Source organism: Solenopsis invicta, chromosome 7 (assembly GCF_016802725.1).
Source record: "Solenopsis invicta isolate M01_SB chromosome 7, UNIL_Sinv_3.0, whole genome shotgun sequence".
Classification (NCBI taxonomy): Eukaryota; Metazoa; Arthropoda; class Insecta; order Hymenoptera; family Formicidae; genus Solenopsis; species Solenopsis invicta.
The window spans coordinates 14733624-14748804 of NC_052670.1; the positions used below are offsets into that span (position 1 = coordinate 14733624).

The following is a 15181-nucleotide window of genomic DNA, read 5'->3' on the forward strand; positions in this document are numbered from 1 at the left end:
TATTCTACAGTTTATGTTCTTAAATTAATTACTTATATATTTTTATGAAATTGCCCTGGTAAAAATCTTTTTCAGAATTTTTCGTATACGTTAATTACGAATATTCTAAAATTTCCAAACAATTTAAGATTTTTTTTTATATTAAAATGTTATAAAATTGAAAGAAGTTAAAAATATTTTTTTAGAAATTATGGAATGAAAAATCTCAGAATATTTCAGAATTTATATGTATGAAAATTCTAAGAGAAGATGCAGAATATTTTTGAATATTTTTAAATATTTCTGAAAAATGTTCCAATTTGTATAAAAATTATGAAAAATTTTTACTAGGGTGATCAATATATTTAACAATATAAATAAAGCAAAAAGTAAATTTTCAACAGAAAATAACAATTACACTTTTTCTATATTTAACAAATCTATCTAAGTTTTCTAAGAAACTAAAAAATTAAATTTTGACCAAGTTTTTTTTCCTAATCCGTCCCACTGTGCGATGCTCGAGGCGAGTCGCGAGGGATACCATGAACGTGGCTACGAGCCTGAGCCGCGCGCGGCCATGCAGAGCGCCATCCGGTGGACGAGCCGGGCGACGTCGCGCGGACGTGCATTCGAAAAATGGCCGACAGCGGGGATGGTGTGAATAGTACGTCGTCTGGGAAAGAGCCGAGGGGCTTGCTCGCCGATGGCCCTGTCACCGATCCGGCGTCCAGCATGAAGGTAAATCGAGCCGGGCTTCGCTCCAATTCAAAATCTCGGTCCGTTCCGCGTGCTCCGTGCGAATCGTTCGCGCCAATCCGACAGCTGTACGCCACGACTGTCGTATTTGCCGCCGTTCTCGCGGCGAAGTCGATATCGGCGAACGGAGGCCAGAACGCCGCGTTGAACGTCGTCATCGGCGAAGAAATTCGTCCTGCAGAAACGGAAAGTTTCGACGTTCGTCCCTTTCTCGCTCTCTTATTTACACTGGTCTCTTCGTATTTTTCTTTCATTCTCTCTCTCTCTCTCTTTCTCTGTATGTCTTCCTCTCTTACTCCCCCCCTTCGTCCGTCTCTGTCAGTCTATCTGTTCCTCACCTGTGCTCCTTTTGTCTCGCCCAACCCTTTGAGGTCTTGTGACCACTTATGGCTCTTACGTAATTGGACACATGGCATTAATTGACATGTCGTTTCACTGATGAATGGGCGTTGGTTAAGAGTCGCTTATTTGTCTACTCGCGGGATACTCGGGCTCCCGTTTGCAGCTGTGGATTGAGAAGATTCCTCTGACTTCTTTCTTCCTCCTCCCCCCCTATCCTTTTTTATTTATCTATTAAAATCTTAGGTTGAATAAAGGACACTTGTTTCACCAGGGACAGAGACAAATAAAGAGATAATCCGACATAAGCTTGCTTAATCTGCAGGAAGGCCAGGATCGAGCTCAGCCTTGCTCGATCTTAATGCACAAGAATAACACTCTGTGTTCTCTTCCTCCTTGCGCAAATATCTCTAACGGTCGTTTCAGGCACATGTAACAAGTCCATCACCACCTCTTTTTCCATTAATCGAAATAACGATGCAGGGAGAGAGCGACTCTTGGAGAAGTGAATGCATGCGGTTACATAGTGCCCGATGACTTGGCATCTTCTTACGACGCTTATATTATTTTTACACATATAGAGCATTATTCACACACCGTAGTCCGTAGGTTCGGTACCAATCACTCATGCATCGCTCGTAAGCCTAGAGACACCATTTAGGCGTGGCACAATTAGCACCACGTGAATTGTAATATCGAGTGCAAACAAAATAGTCGGAGGAACAATTAAAAGGGGATAACGTAACAGCATAATTTGTGACACAGCTTTTAATTGTTCAGATTGTCTGAATGTTCCAGCTGATTCTATAAACTAAATTGTAAAGGGAAAAGATTTGTGAGTGTCTTAGCTAATCCTTTATATGAATCAGTCATTTGAGAAATAACGTAGGTCAATTTTCTGTTAAAACTGAGGTACTAGGGGATTCTGAATCAGGAGAGATAAATACACAATTTGTTTTAGATATCAGGGTCACAAAACTCATTCACATGAGAAATACTGTAATGTCCATTTTCACCAATGCAGAATAACTTTGATCTCAGTTTAACTAACTTTTTATTTTTTGTAGTTCTAAGAATTAGAAAAAGATAAACAGTAAGTTAAACTGAGAACATAGTTAATCTACATGGAAAATTGACGTAAGTCAGTGACTGTATTTTCTTTACATTATACTCTGTAAAAATAAACTCAATAATTTACTTTAACGTAATAATTTAATGTTTAAGCACAACAAAAATTAAATAAAGCTAATGAAAGTACAGTGCGTTTATTAATGTGCACAATAAAGTTGCGAACAATTTCAAAGCACACTCAATATAAGTATTATTGATTAAAAAATGAACATTTTGACTTTCATTGTCATATACATTTTGAGAGAAAGCATTTCATCTTCTCTGACATTATACATTACAATTGAAGGATGGCACTTTGGATTTAGCAACCTATTGTGACTCAACTGTTAGACTGATGATGATTAGATAATTATATAGAATTTTGTAATATGTTTGTAATGTGCTGAGAATGACTCCAAAGAGAGTCAAAACGTTCATTTTTTATATCAATTATACTTTATATTGAATACAATTTGAAATATAATAGTTTGTACATTAATTTTGGGCTTAATAAATCTGTTTATTAAACCTGTTTTTTTCCATTGTGTTTAAATTTTGAAAGTTCTTTGTATTATTACAATTGTGTTAATATTAAAAATGGCTTTTTTCAATTTTTGAATTATATATCTTTCAATAGTAAAATTAAATATCTTTCTTAGCATACAATCTATAGTTTTTAGGGTTGAATAATAACTAAATTTAAAAAAATTGAAAATTAAGTAATAAATTAATTTGAGATTATTTTTAGCTCCTTAGTTTATGATTAGTTTTTTAATCTAATAGCTATATTGGCATGTAATTTATAGAACTGAAAAATATATATTTAATTGATAGGAAAATATTATAATATTAAGCATTAAGATTCGCTTCAGCTTCGGAAAAATGACATATTTTTTAAATAATAAGGTTAAAAGATTAATAGCATTTAACTTAACTTAATTGATTTAATTTTTAATATTTCAACTAGTTATTTTTTTAAACACATAAACTTTTTATTAATTTTTTCCTACGTTAATTTATGTAAAAAAAAAAGAAAAATTATAAATGAAAAAATTGTAAGATTGAAAATTTAATTTACAAATAATACATTAAATTTATTCGGTAATCCATATTATAATTGTTTTGAATAATTGTTTTCAATAATCTAATTTTAAAATATTACGACTTTTTAATTTAATTTAGATAATGTTTTTTGAAATTAACTTTTAATGTAACTTAAGTTAATCTTAATGTAACTTTTAACTAGTTAAAGTGTTAGATTTTTGTCCATGTAACTTTTAACGTAACTGAATTAATTTTAAAAGCCAATTTAATCTAATTTGCTTAAAAAAAATATTAATTTACTTATTTCAAACATTTAATTTATTATATTTTTTTTAAGTGAGTTTCAAAAGTGATATGTTCCATTCACTCAACATATGAAATAAGTTATTTTTACATATTTCCAATTATTTTTAGTCTTTCAGTTATAAAAGCTAGACAGTTTTTTAATTCACTTTTTCAAAATTACGATTTTTTTATTTATGTTCCCAAGTGACTGATTTATATATTTATGGAATACTTCATGATTTCTATGTTATAATGATTAATCATATACTGATTTGTGATTTAAAATCGTTTTGCTCGATATAAAAGAATTATGTGAAATACTGAAATAAAGTGCGAAAAATTGAATGTCGCTGTATAAAATGTCTATTTTGCGCACAAGTATGAGACCCTTGGGAGCTTTGTACCAAACTACGGACTGTATTGCGGATACTTTGATGCATTTGAATGATGAAATGGTGGTTGTTGTGATTTCAGAGCCTAGAGGCATCAAATAATGCCTTTCACGGCGCGAGAACAAAATTAGTAAGTAAGAGTATATATGTGTATAAAAATACAAAGTAAACCCGTAATGCTCCCCCGCCTCCTCCGCAATATTGTAGAATAATCCTCGCTACTTCCTCGCAGGGCTGTCTTGATTTTTCCGCCATATAAATGTCGTGTGTGCTGATCAGATTTACCATTCTCGCTTATCGATTAGATAACACAGACTAATGGGACGATTATATATATATAGATTATATTGTAATTAGAACTCCTTACATCTCTTATTTTATCGCGATCTTGCACTTCAAGGAAAAGTGAATCCCACTCGAGACATACATTGAAACTTCATCACATCGATCGGCATAATGACGCGACGAGATAAATATTTTTCAACAGCTAAATTGAATCGTCTATATTGATCTGTGTACATTGAGCATAAGTTATATAGCTTCATGCGCACTCTTTGTTTGTAATTTCTTTCAATGCATTTTGCAGCCCCTTAGAAAAGTGAGAGATCCCATCAGTGGCTGTCCACATTGAACTAACTGTACCTTTCAATTTCTAGGACTCCAAGTCCGGAGCGTTGAAGAAATCCAGCCGCTACCGAAGCCGTTCCTTGTCAGCCAGTAGCACCGATAGTTACAGTTCTGGTACGAACGTATCTCGTTACACTGAGAAAAGAGTTGTTAACTTGACTAAATTTTTCAAACTATTCAATTTTTTCAGTTTAAAAGTATCCATGTATTTAAATTAAATATTAATGCTTATTAAGTTAAATATATAAATATTTTAACTAAGGCTCAAATATTTTATGTATTTAAAATCAAATATATAAATATTTTAACTAAGGCTTAAATATTTTATGTATTTAAAGTCAAATATATAAATATTTTAACTGAAATTCAAGTATTTTATATATTTATGTTAAATATACAATAATTGAACTGAAAAAAAAATTTATCAAGTAAACAGTTTTTTTTTCAATATACAATGGTTGATTTTTGCGTGTTTTGCTTGTTGAAAAAGAAAATGTTTTATACAGCTGTTTCTATATTAATGTCACATTATCATCCTCTAACATCAGTTTATACTGCTATCGCAAACGTCATTAAAATGTTTGAAGCGTTACATATATGTATCGCTCTCGTGGGTTTTATTGCCATGACTGTTTAGAAAATTATCGTCCTAATAACACGGATTTAGCAATTGCATTAGCTGTTGCGTTAGTTTATAATCTGCATCTGCACCTCGATGTGGTACTAATAATCAACCGTTTTCCGGCACTCGGCGCTATCTTAGCCTCTTATACAGGAAGCTCGTCCGACGAAGATGACGTCTCGCCGCGCGAGAAAATCCAGAAGACGGATAAAGGCTTCACGGATTTCTGCGTGCGTAACATCAATCAGCAGGCTTTTGGCCGCAGGGAGATCGAGATCGCCGAACAGGAGATGCCGGGCATCATGGCGCTGCGAAAACGCGCGGCGGACGACAAGGTAAAAACCTTCTCCGCATCATTCTCTCTCTGACGAAGATTGTTAACGCTCGGATATTTTTTAAGGAAAATACAAATTCAGTTTTTTTAGATAAATTCTCGTTCGATTGCGAGAGAAAGAGAAACAAAATCTGACTAATATCTTTGCATAGCCGTTGAAAAACGCCAAGATTGTGGGATGCACACACATCAACGCACAAACCGCTGTTCTGATTGAGACTCTGGTGGAACTAGGCGCGCAAGTGCGATGGGCGGCGTGCAACATTTATTCTACGCAGAACGAAGTGGCCGCGGCGTTGGCGTACGCCGGGTATCCGGTGTTCGCGTGGCGCGGTGAGACCGAGGAGGATTTCTGGTGGTGCATCGACAAGTGCGTTGCAGCCGAGAATTGGCAGCCTAATATGATACTGGACGACGGCGGTGATGCCACTCACTTGATGCTCAAGAAGTACAACGCCATGTTCAAGATGATCCAAGGTTCATCCCGCTTGTCGATGTCTGATGTTGACGTTACAATTTTACGTAGTTTGCGCACATTAGAAAAAATCCTTGACATAAAAAAATCATAATTTAAGAATAGGTTCTCCAGTTTATTTTTTCGTATATATAAAAATTTATTTAAAATTTTGAAAATTAGTTTATTAGAATTTGTGCGAATAGTTCGAATTTAAATTGAATGTAGATTTGATTAACAGTGAATTTGAGCCGATTCGTTTTCGAATCTGAAACATGCGAATTTGATTACTTTAAGAATTTTGTATCGCTTATTTTTATTGTTTTATTTATGGCTGCGTGTCATGAGCGTGGTATCACGAAGCGTGCTATCAGCGCTATTGTGTCATTTTATCCTTATTTTACATCTAATGACCGATAAAAATAGAATGACGGAAGCGCTAATAGCATGCTCTCCAAATGCAGCTTTATGTCTTCTACATGACCAATTTTGTATTGGCGCGTACTAGTTCTTCTGCCTGATTATTTGTCGATTTCCAACTTTTATTATTTTTAAATCTTATAAACTATAAAAAATAACTTATAAAAATTTTATCTACACGATGGACAATCGTTTTAAATCGTAACTTTGTTTCAACATTTTATAGGTTTGTATCATAATTTTATAAAATTTAGACTACAAAAATTGAAACTGTTCTATTTTCCTAATTAAGTACATAAAATACTATCACTTTGATAATAACATTGCAATGTGTACTCAATATTCATTTAGTACAACTTTATATTTATTGTCTAATATCTATTAAATTCTTGTGATTAATTTTCTTGTCTGTTAAAAAGGATTTGTAACGTCATCAAAAATATTTTACATTATATTTAAATTTGTAATATAAATTTGGGAAAATTTAATTCGAATTCGATTTGACTCGACTTCACAAATACTTGTTTCACATATCTTTAAAGTTTATAATTAATAGTTATAGGCATTCATTCCTGAAATCTTTTCAAATTTTTTAACTGTATAGTTTTTTTTAAGTGAAGTACTGCTACAGTTGAATTTTCACTCAGGTGCTAATTAAAGTTAAGTACAGTTTTTGTTATTGAAATTTTAATAGCTAAAATAATAACATTTAATAAGATTAGGTTTATATTAAAATAGTGTTAGTTTAATTATTCTAACGCTTTTTGAGTCTGCATTATACAAAGGAGAGTTTTAAGTAATTTAATCGTAAGAATTTAGAAAAATTATATTCATAAAAAAAGAAATTAAAAAAATGAAATTTTATAAATACGAAAAAATATGAAATGTTCATGAATTTTACAATCTTTTTAAATATGACATTACAGTGAATATCACAGTGAAAGTGCTTGTGACTGCATTACGCTTGTTAAATCACTATAAACAATTTTTCAATTTTTTTCACATCAATATTATAAAAATATTTTTAAAAAACAAATTATTGTTTTTATTTTGTTCATTGATTTTGAAGATTGCAATGCCAAAATACTCCTTTGTTAAAAAATATATATGAATGAAAAGTCATATGACTTTTTTCCATTTTTTTTTTTTTTTTTTTTGAGCTGGAGGACCTCCTTAAGAATAACAATGAAAACAAAAGCGGATATTTTTTTGATAACAAATAATTTTCTTGTATGATTTATGGATGAATAAAAAAGAAGAAATATGTTCCAGGAATTGTAGAGGAGAGCGTGACTGGTGTACATAGATTATATCAATTGTCGAAAGCAGGGAAATTGTCTGTTCCCGCGATGAATGTGAATGACAGTGTAACTAAAACGAAATTCGATAATCTTTACAGCTGCCGCGAGAGCATCATCGACAGGTGAGTTATGCTAAAATTGCTTTGCGGAAATCTTGAATGTGCTTAGTCTGACTGTGACACTTATTAGTTTTCAGCATTTTTATTTAATTTATTACTTATAGTTTGAAAAGATCTACTGATATCATGTTCGGTGGGAAGCAAGTTGTAATATGCGGTTACGGAGAGGTTGGAAAAGGATGCTGTCAGGCCCTCAAGGGCTTAGGTTGCATTGTGTACATCACCGAAATCGATCCTATATGCGCTTTGCAGGCCAGGTAAGATGCGCTCGCACAAGCGATTAATTCCCGCAGCTAAGATTGTCCGCCAAACCGGATAGAAACCCTATACATGTGTGTTGTCGCATTACAGCATGGACGGCTTCAGAGTGATGAAACTCAATGAAGTCATTCGAAATGTAGACATTGTTATTACAGCGACGGGCAATAAAAATGTGGTCACGCGCGAGCACATGGACAAGATGAAGAACGGATGCGTCGTGTGCAACATGGGCCACAGCAACACGGAGATAGACGTCGTATGTCCCACTTTATCTTCTTTACCCGCGCGGCGTGTGATTGCCTGCAACGGGCAGTTATAGCGATCCGATTCTCTCGAGCGATTGATTTGATATGATACGCGCGGAGGAAGATGCGCGAGGATTAAATCCCCTTAAATATTGTTCTTAACAGAACAGTTTACGTACGCCCGATTTGACTTGGGAGAAAGTGAGATCGCAAGTGGACCATGTTATTTGGCCGGATGGCAAGCGCATCATTTTGCTGGCGGAGGGTCGCTTAGTGAACCTGTCATGCTCGAGTATTCCATCCTTCGTGGTGTCAATTACTGCCGCTACGCAAGCGTTAGCTCTCATTGAGCTATTTAACGCGCCACCGGGACGATACAAGAGCGACGTTTATTTGTTGCCGAAGAAAATGGGTAGGTATCTGTTGATGCCAAAATTGATGCAGCAATTTCATTGCGTTATGTTCATTAAGGAGGTATTCTTGCTTTCAATACCATTTTGGTATCCTTTTTTAGAATTTTTTTTTAGGAATAATATGAAATTTATAAACTTGAAATTTGATCCCTTTTTTAAATATTGTTTACAAATTTTTATAAACTTGAAATTTGATTCATTATTTGAATATTGTTTACAAATTTTTTAAAATATTTGAAAAGATATTTTGATAATTATTTGCACATCTGTATAGGCGTGTCAAAAGAATACTAGCTGACTATTGTCACTATTTAAGATATAGAAATTATCTGAAATAAAAAGTTCAACAAAATTTTTTATCTACGCAAATGTAATTTTTGTCCGAACTACAACTAAGTTAAAAAATTGATTTTTACAACAGTAAATTAAAAAAAAAAATTTTTAATTCTTTGTTTCTTTTCTTAAGATTTTTTCTTTTTGGAAAAATCGAACAATTTTAATTTTTATTTGTTTTGATTATAGTTTAGACCAGAGAGAAAAATTTTGTGAATATCTCTTAAATATTTTGAATCAATCGAATTAAAACTAGATGATCGTGAGAATTTTGAAAAATGTTTTAAAAAAACACATTAAAAATTTTGCAAACTGTTTATAAAAAGTTAATAAAAATATGTGTCTCTTACTTTTTATCTTTTTATCTGTCCTGTCATTTAAGATTCAAACTATTAAAACATGTAAAAAAAATTTGATTTTTTTTGTAATTGATTTTTAAACTTAAAGTGAGAATATTTTCTTATGTGAAAAACGATTTATCGTCTTGAAATAATTTTTATTGATTAAAATAATTTAAAAAAATATGCCTTTGATTTCAGTATATTATTCACTTTCTTATTTAGAAAAGTTTTTAGGACATAATATAATTTCATTAATAATCAATTATTGATTATTAATGAAACGACAAATTTTTGACATCAGGCTAGTATTTAATCTTTCACTTTTTGTTTCTATTTATTTATTAGATAAATCATATTAAAATGATATTAAGCCAAAATGATTTATAGATGAATATGTCGCATCGCTGCATTTACCTACATTCGACGCGCATCTGACGGAACTGACGGATGAACAAGCGAAGTATATGGGTCTTAATAAGGCAGGTCCGTTCAAGCCTAACTACTATCGGTTAGTATCAAGCTTCTGGCACGAGTATGACTGATCGACCGTGTGTTTGTCTACCTGTGTTACCTACCTACTGTGAATTTGTTTCAGCTACTAAAAAACCATTGGACGAGTAATGTGGCATTGACTAGCACGTGCGACACTCACTCAGCATTACACACCTTCACAAGTGTTTAAAAAAACAACTTTCCTTGACTTTGCGTCGAAGTCGACTTTCTTTTTCACTACTGACGTCTCTTCCGTAAAATCGATAAGAGACTTTTATTTATGGTACAGCCTTCGTAGAGAGAGAGATCCACGCGACGTGATTCCGCTATTTTATCGCTAATCATCCGCAAGGAATGCGTTAATAATGTTATAGTGAACACACTGATTCAGCAGTTACCCAATAATCGATATTAGAAACCACTACCAGGATTGGATCCATGAAACGCATTCGAGGAGATATAAGTTATTCTCAGGGTTAGGAAGTAGCGCGTTATTTGTAACGCCAATACCGTTACAGTTACTTTTTTCTTAGTAATGAATTGGTAGTTACAATGTTATATTTTTCATTAGTAACGGTAATGGTAACGTAGTTACATTTTTTAGGTAATATAATCATTTTTATCATTATTTTGTACACGTACATATGTATGGAGTGTGCATAAACTAGTTTTAGAAGAAGGGAGTGTTATTTTGCAATTAACCATAACAGGGTGTTTACTAGCAAGAAAGTCTCTAGAACTTTTGGGGAATTTCTTTTATCCTTGAAAATCATGAATTTTTGCGGTTTTTATTGACTCAAAGAAATTTTTTAACTTTACTTTTAAATTTTGAATTTTATCTGTTTGATAAAATTATTTATTTGATTATTTTTTTTGATAATACAAAATGGCGACAATCAATATATAGTATTATACTTATTGTTTCTTGACTGTTGACATCTATGTTCACATACATTGTCGTGTTATTCGCGAATTTTTATTAAAAAAATTAATGACAATAGAGTATAATTCATCATTCCAAATTGTGACTTTAATCGTGTTTTAAATTTTGTATTTCTCATGAGTTAGATTTGTATAATGAATAGATTATTAGTTATATGCTATTAGTTTATATTATTTCTTTTTAGTACTTTCTTACATTTATTACTCAAAATTTAATGGGCTTTTTTATATTTAATTAGAAACATTAAAAAATTTAATAAAATAAATTTATTTCGAAACTGCATTTAAAAAATTCAAGAATTCTTAGGAAATTTTTTAAAAATTGAAACACTTTGATAATTATTACTTTTTTATGTACGTATGTAATACATGTGTATGGAATGTGCATAAGCGAGTTTTAAGAGAAGGAAGTGATCATGTTGCGTTTAACTAACCACTGTAGCTCTCATATTGAATTAGTCAAGTAGCATAAATAATTAAATGCCACTTAAAAAAAGGTCATCAAAATTCAATGAAAAAGTAACGAAAATTGTACACGCAAGAAAATATCAATTCTAGGAAAAATGATTACTCAATTTGAGGTTTTTTCTTTTAAAGAATTTTCTTGATAATAGTTTTGAAATATACCCGTTACAAATTGTAGAAAAACTCATTATCATCTATTAAAAAAGAAGAATTTATATTCTTTCAAAGATTATAAAATTTTTTTGAAAAAACTTCAGATTAATCAAGTTTTTTTGTTTTAATTTAATATTCTTAATAGAAGTATTAGATTAGATTGAGAATATTTTGAATAAATTTGATGCATGTGAATTTATAACAGATTTGCATATGTATGAACTTATATATAAGTGTATGAACTTGCATATGTATGAAGTAATGTTTACTCGATACATATAATTTACAATATCTATTTTTCTGTGTGACAACTCGGTACTTTTTGAATAACGATACGTGTCACTTTTTCCAATGTGTAACGAGTTACTTTGTAGAATAAGTAACGAATAATGAGTTACTTTGTAAAAGTAACTAAAAACTTTCCTAACCCTGGATATTCCGAACAACATATCAAAGATATTTTTTTCTTTAACACATATACCTCTGTTTAATCCTGGGACACATAACTGAATTTATATCCAATTAACTCTTATAACAGTTTCCTTTTCGAAAATGCGCGAGTGTAAAACCTGCATTTCTAAACAAAAAAAGAAAAAGAGAGAAAAGATAAACTCTCTCCGAAAAGTTGACGGACTGTACACGCCAATAAACCCACGCGCGAAGAATCGTCGGTTGAATATCGTTGTAGATATAAATGCGAATCATGTATAGTTTGCAAAGCCGAAGCGATAATTGAAATTGTATCTGTCCATTAGTTACTACCTGCAGTAAGTTATAGCTTTATAGTTTGTAAATGATGCAAACGTTTTAATATAATATCGAGAGAGACTTGTATACATATGTTATCTGTACAATTTGCGCAGAGTATAAAAGAAAGAGTGAAAGCATTAGAAGGAAGTAAGAGCGAGTATCGTTTGATAATCATTCAATGTTTTCTTCTGAATGAAAATTTTTCCACAGTTATAACATTGCGTTTTTAAATCTTTCTTTTAACGTTCTGCGTGAAAGTAAGATACGTATACAAGTTTGACGATTTTTTAGCACGTGCAGATGATGCATATTAGTCAATGATATTGTTGTGTCCTTATAGTAACGAAAATTGTACGCGCAATGCGTTACCCGCTATGAACGATGCATCATCCGCGACTATTTATACACCAGCCGTTTTCCGCAAGATGCGGGAATCTGCCGCGTTTCGCAGGCGACTAATGCAAAACTCGTGTATATAATTAAAGGAGGGAGGACACGCGACACACGAAATAAGGCGATAAGCTCTATCGTGGATTGCAACCTGTTAATCTCTGGTTATCATTGTTACCCACGTGCATGGCACGAGGAACGATTTGCGTATCCATACGTTTTAGGAAAAATAAATAAATGCCTATCACATTTAGAATTGATCGTGCAGATTGTTCTTTCTTTGAACCACCCACATCTCTCAATAATGATTGCGAGCCAAAGCCGCTTTACGTCGATCCGGATTAAATTATCGACAATCTTGATTGAAAGCACGCATCGATATAGGCAGAATTGAGAATTTAAGTAACGTGTTACTTATAACCTTTACTGTTATCGTTATTTTTTTTTTTTAAGTAAAGATTACTTTTCTATCTGTATCTTTCTTATCTGTATCTGCAATGTCAATTTACGCTTTTCAAACGGTTTATTCAAATTGTTATACTAATTTAACATAAAATGAATATGTTAGAAAGCAATATAAATTTGTCAAAAATTAACAGTAAAGGTGGTACGTTGATACAATTTAGAAGCAAATTGTGAAAACATTTCTTTAGTATAAAACTCAATACTTATAATGGAAGAGAAGATATTATGAGTATCCGTATTATCTCCATTACTGACGAATTACTAGCAATTACAGTATCATTTGTTTAATAGTATGCTGTTATATAGTGGCGCTAATATACCAATAGCCGACAAGTGTTACAAGGCATTTTTACTTTTGAGCATTTATAATTTTTTTCGAGGTATAATTTTAACATTTTTAATTACACATACTTCCTCATTGATTTTAAGCTTAAGTGTTTCAGCAATCGAAAATAAGTTTAAATAAATTGAAAATTACAATTCTATAATTTATCCGAATTCGCGTTTTAGTCCAGGAATATATTTGAATTCAAATATCACATGAATAAAAGTATTATATCTAGGAAAAGCGCTATTCATTATTTTGAATTCGAATGTATGATTCATGGTCTCATTATATTATTTTTGTATTCAAATGGATTCGAAAAATCTGAAACGCGAATTCAAAATGTTGAAATGACTTCATTTCGATTTTAATTCATTTTCGTTTGCTGAGGTATTATCACAGAAATGTATCGAGTGTATTTTTTAACTTTTTAACTGTTATTTAATTTTCAACTTCTTATTTTTCCATACACATTTCCAGATATGCAAAGTTATTCAATAGTATAGCATTTTGTCAATGTGAGCATAGAAGCGTGGTAGTAATATGGGCACTGTTAAAAATTTTCATATCGAAATTCTTCAACACATTGATTATCATTTCATTGTGTTCAAAACCATTCAAAATATTTTATCCGTATTGTTATTCAACAAGGAAAAAATGACGTTTCTAATATCTATGAACGTAAGAATAAAATTCTAAACCAGAAAAATTCTAAACTATAGAAAATTAAACATATATAATTTTATAATAAAACACTGTATTTTTTTTAAATAAAACCGTACTTTAAACTTATTTTTGTGGTGGTCCATATATTACACCTCTGTTCCTCTTTATTATGCAGTGTCACATTTTTATAAATCATCTCCCAATTAAATAGATAATAAATATTTCATGACTTTCAATCAAGAATATATTAAAATACATTTTGATAAATATAATCGTTAAATTTTAGCATAAAATATTAATTATTAACAAAGTTATTGAAAAAAATGTAAATCTAGATAAACATATCACCTTTTCTAAATTAAATTAACATATTTTATTTATCTTAGAATTTATAATTTAAAACTATATTATTTTTGTTATTTGTTCACACTTACCCCTAAATTGTGTTGCTTTTACACTTATTTTTTAAGAAAAATGTCAATTTAACTTTAAATATTTAAATTACATTATAACACAACCATGTTATGTTAAACTACCTTAAAAATTTAGCACAAAGTTTTTAACGAAAACCAACTTTAACATAAATATAAAATATTTTTTACTGTAATAACACGATCGAAACAAGCTCGTTACGGAGATCTTCACGAATGTTTAGTGTGGATATTACGTGTAGATCTCTAGAACGACAAGTGCATTTCGGGTCTCCGTAACGAGGCACGTATAATAAATCGAGAAACAGAATCGCGTGACAGAAGCAAACGACGTGGGCGAGAATAAGTTTAGGATACGGAAAATCAATAATGACAATGTTCCTAATACTGTTGCAAGGCCAAAACCATTAAATGAATATACGTAGCATATATATATATATATATATATATATATATATATATATATATATATGTGTGTGTGTTGCCATATACATTATATGTGTATATTCAATTTACATTCTATTATATAAATATTTTTACGTGTATTCATCATTTTAATAATGTACATAATAAATAAATTGACGCATGTCAAATAGTAATCCATGTATTGTTATCAATAAATCACAAATACATATAATTCATTTATTTCTCTTCTTCTATAAAGAGTTCACTTTAGATGATTTATAATTCGCGTTAGATACTTTAGAAGGTGGAAATTTATAACTGT

General features: G+C 31.3%; 1 protein-coding gene across 4 annotated transcripts; it reads left to right on the forward strand.

Moving 5' to 3' along the window:
• The first annotated feature begins 496 nt into the window (after nucleotides 1-496).
• On the forward strand, nucleotides 497-12827 carry LOC105199783 (adenosylhomocysteinase-like 1). Of its 4 annotated transcripts, none has more exons than XM_011167016.3 (11): nucleotides 497-717; nucleotides 3988-4035; nucleotides 4562-4646; nucleotides 5296-5489; nucleotides 5641-5965; nucleotides 7635-7785; nucleotides 7887-8039; nucleotides 8134-8299; nucleotides 8454-8700; nucleotides 9763-9883; nucleotides 9971-12827. In XM_011167016.3, exons 1-11 carry the CDS (start codon nucleotides 616-618, stop codon nucleotides 9975-9977), a joined length of 1599 nt encoding a protein of 532 aa, XP_011165318.1. In that variant the 5' UTR covers nucleotides 497-615; the 3' UTR covers nucleotides 9978-12827. The 4 variants fall into 4 exon arrangements, with proteins under 4 accessions (XP_011165318.1, XP_011165320.1, XP_011165319.1 ...); XM_011167017.3 differs by having other exon boundaries at nucleotides 498-717; nucleotides 5308-5489; XM_011167018.3 differs by lacking the exon at nucleotides 3988-4035.
• Nucleotides 12828-15181: the final 2354 nt, after the last annotated feature.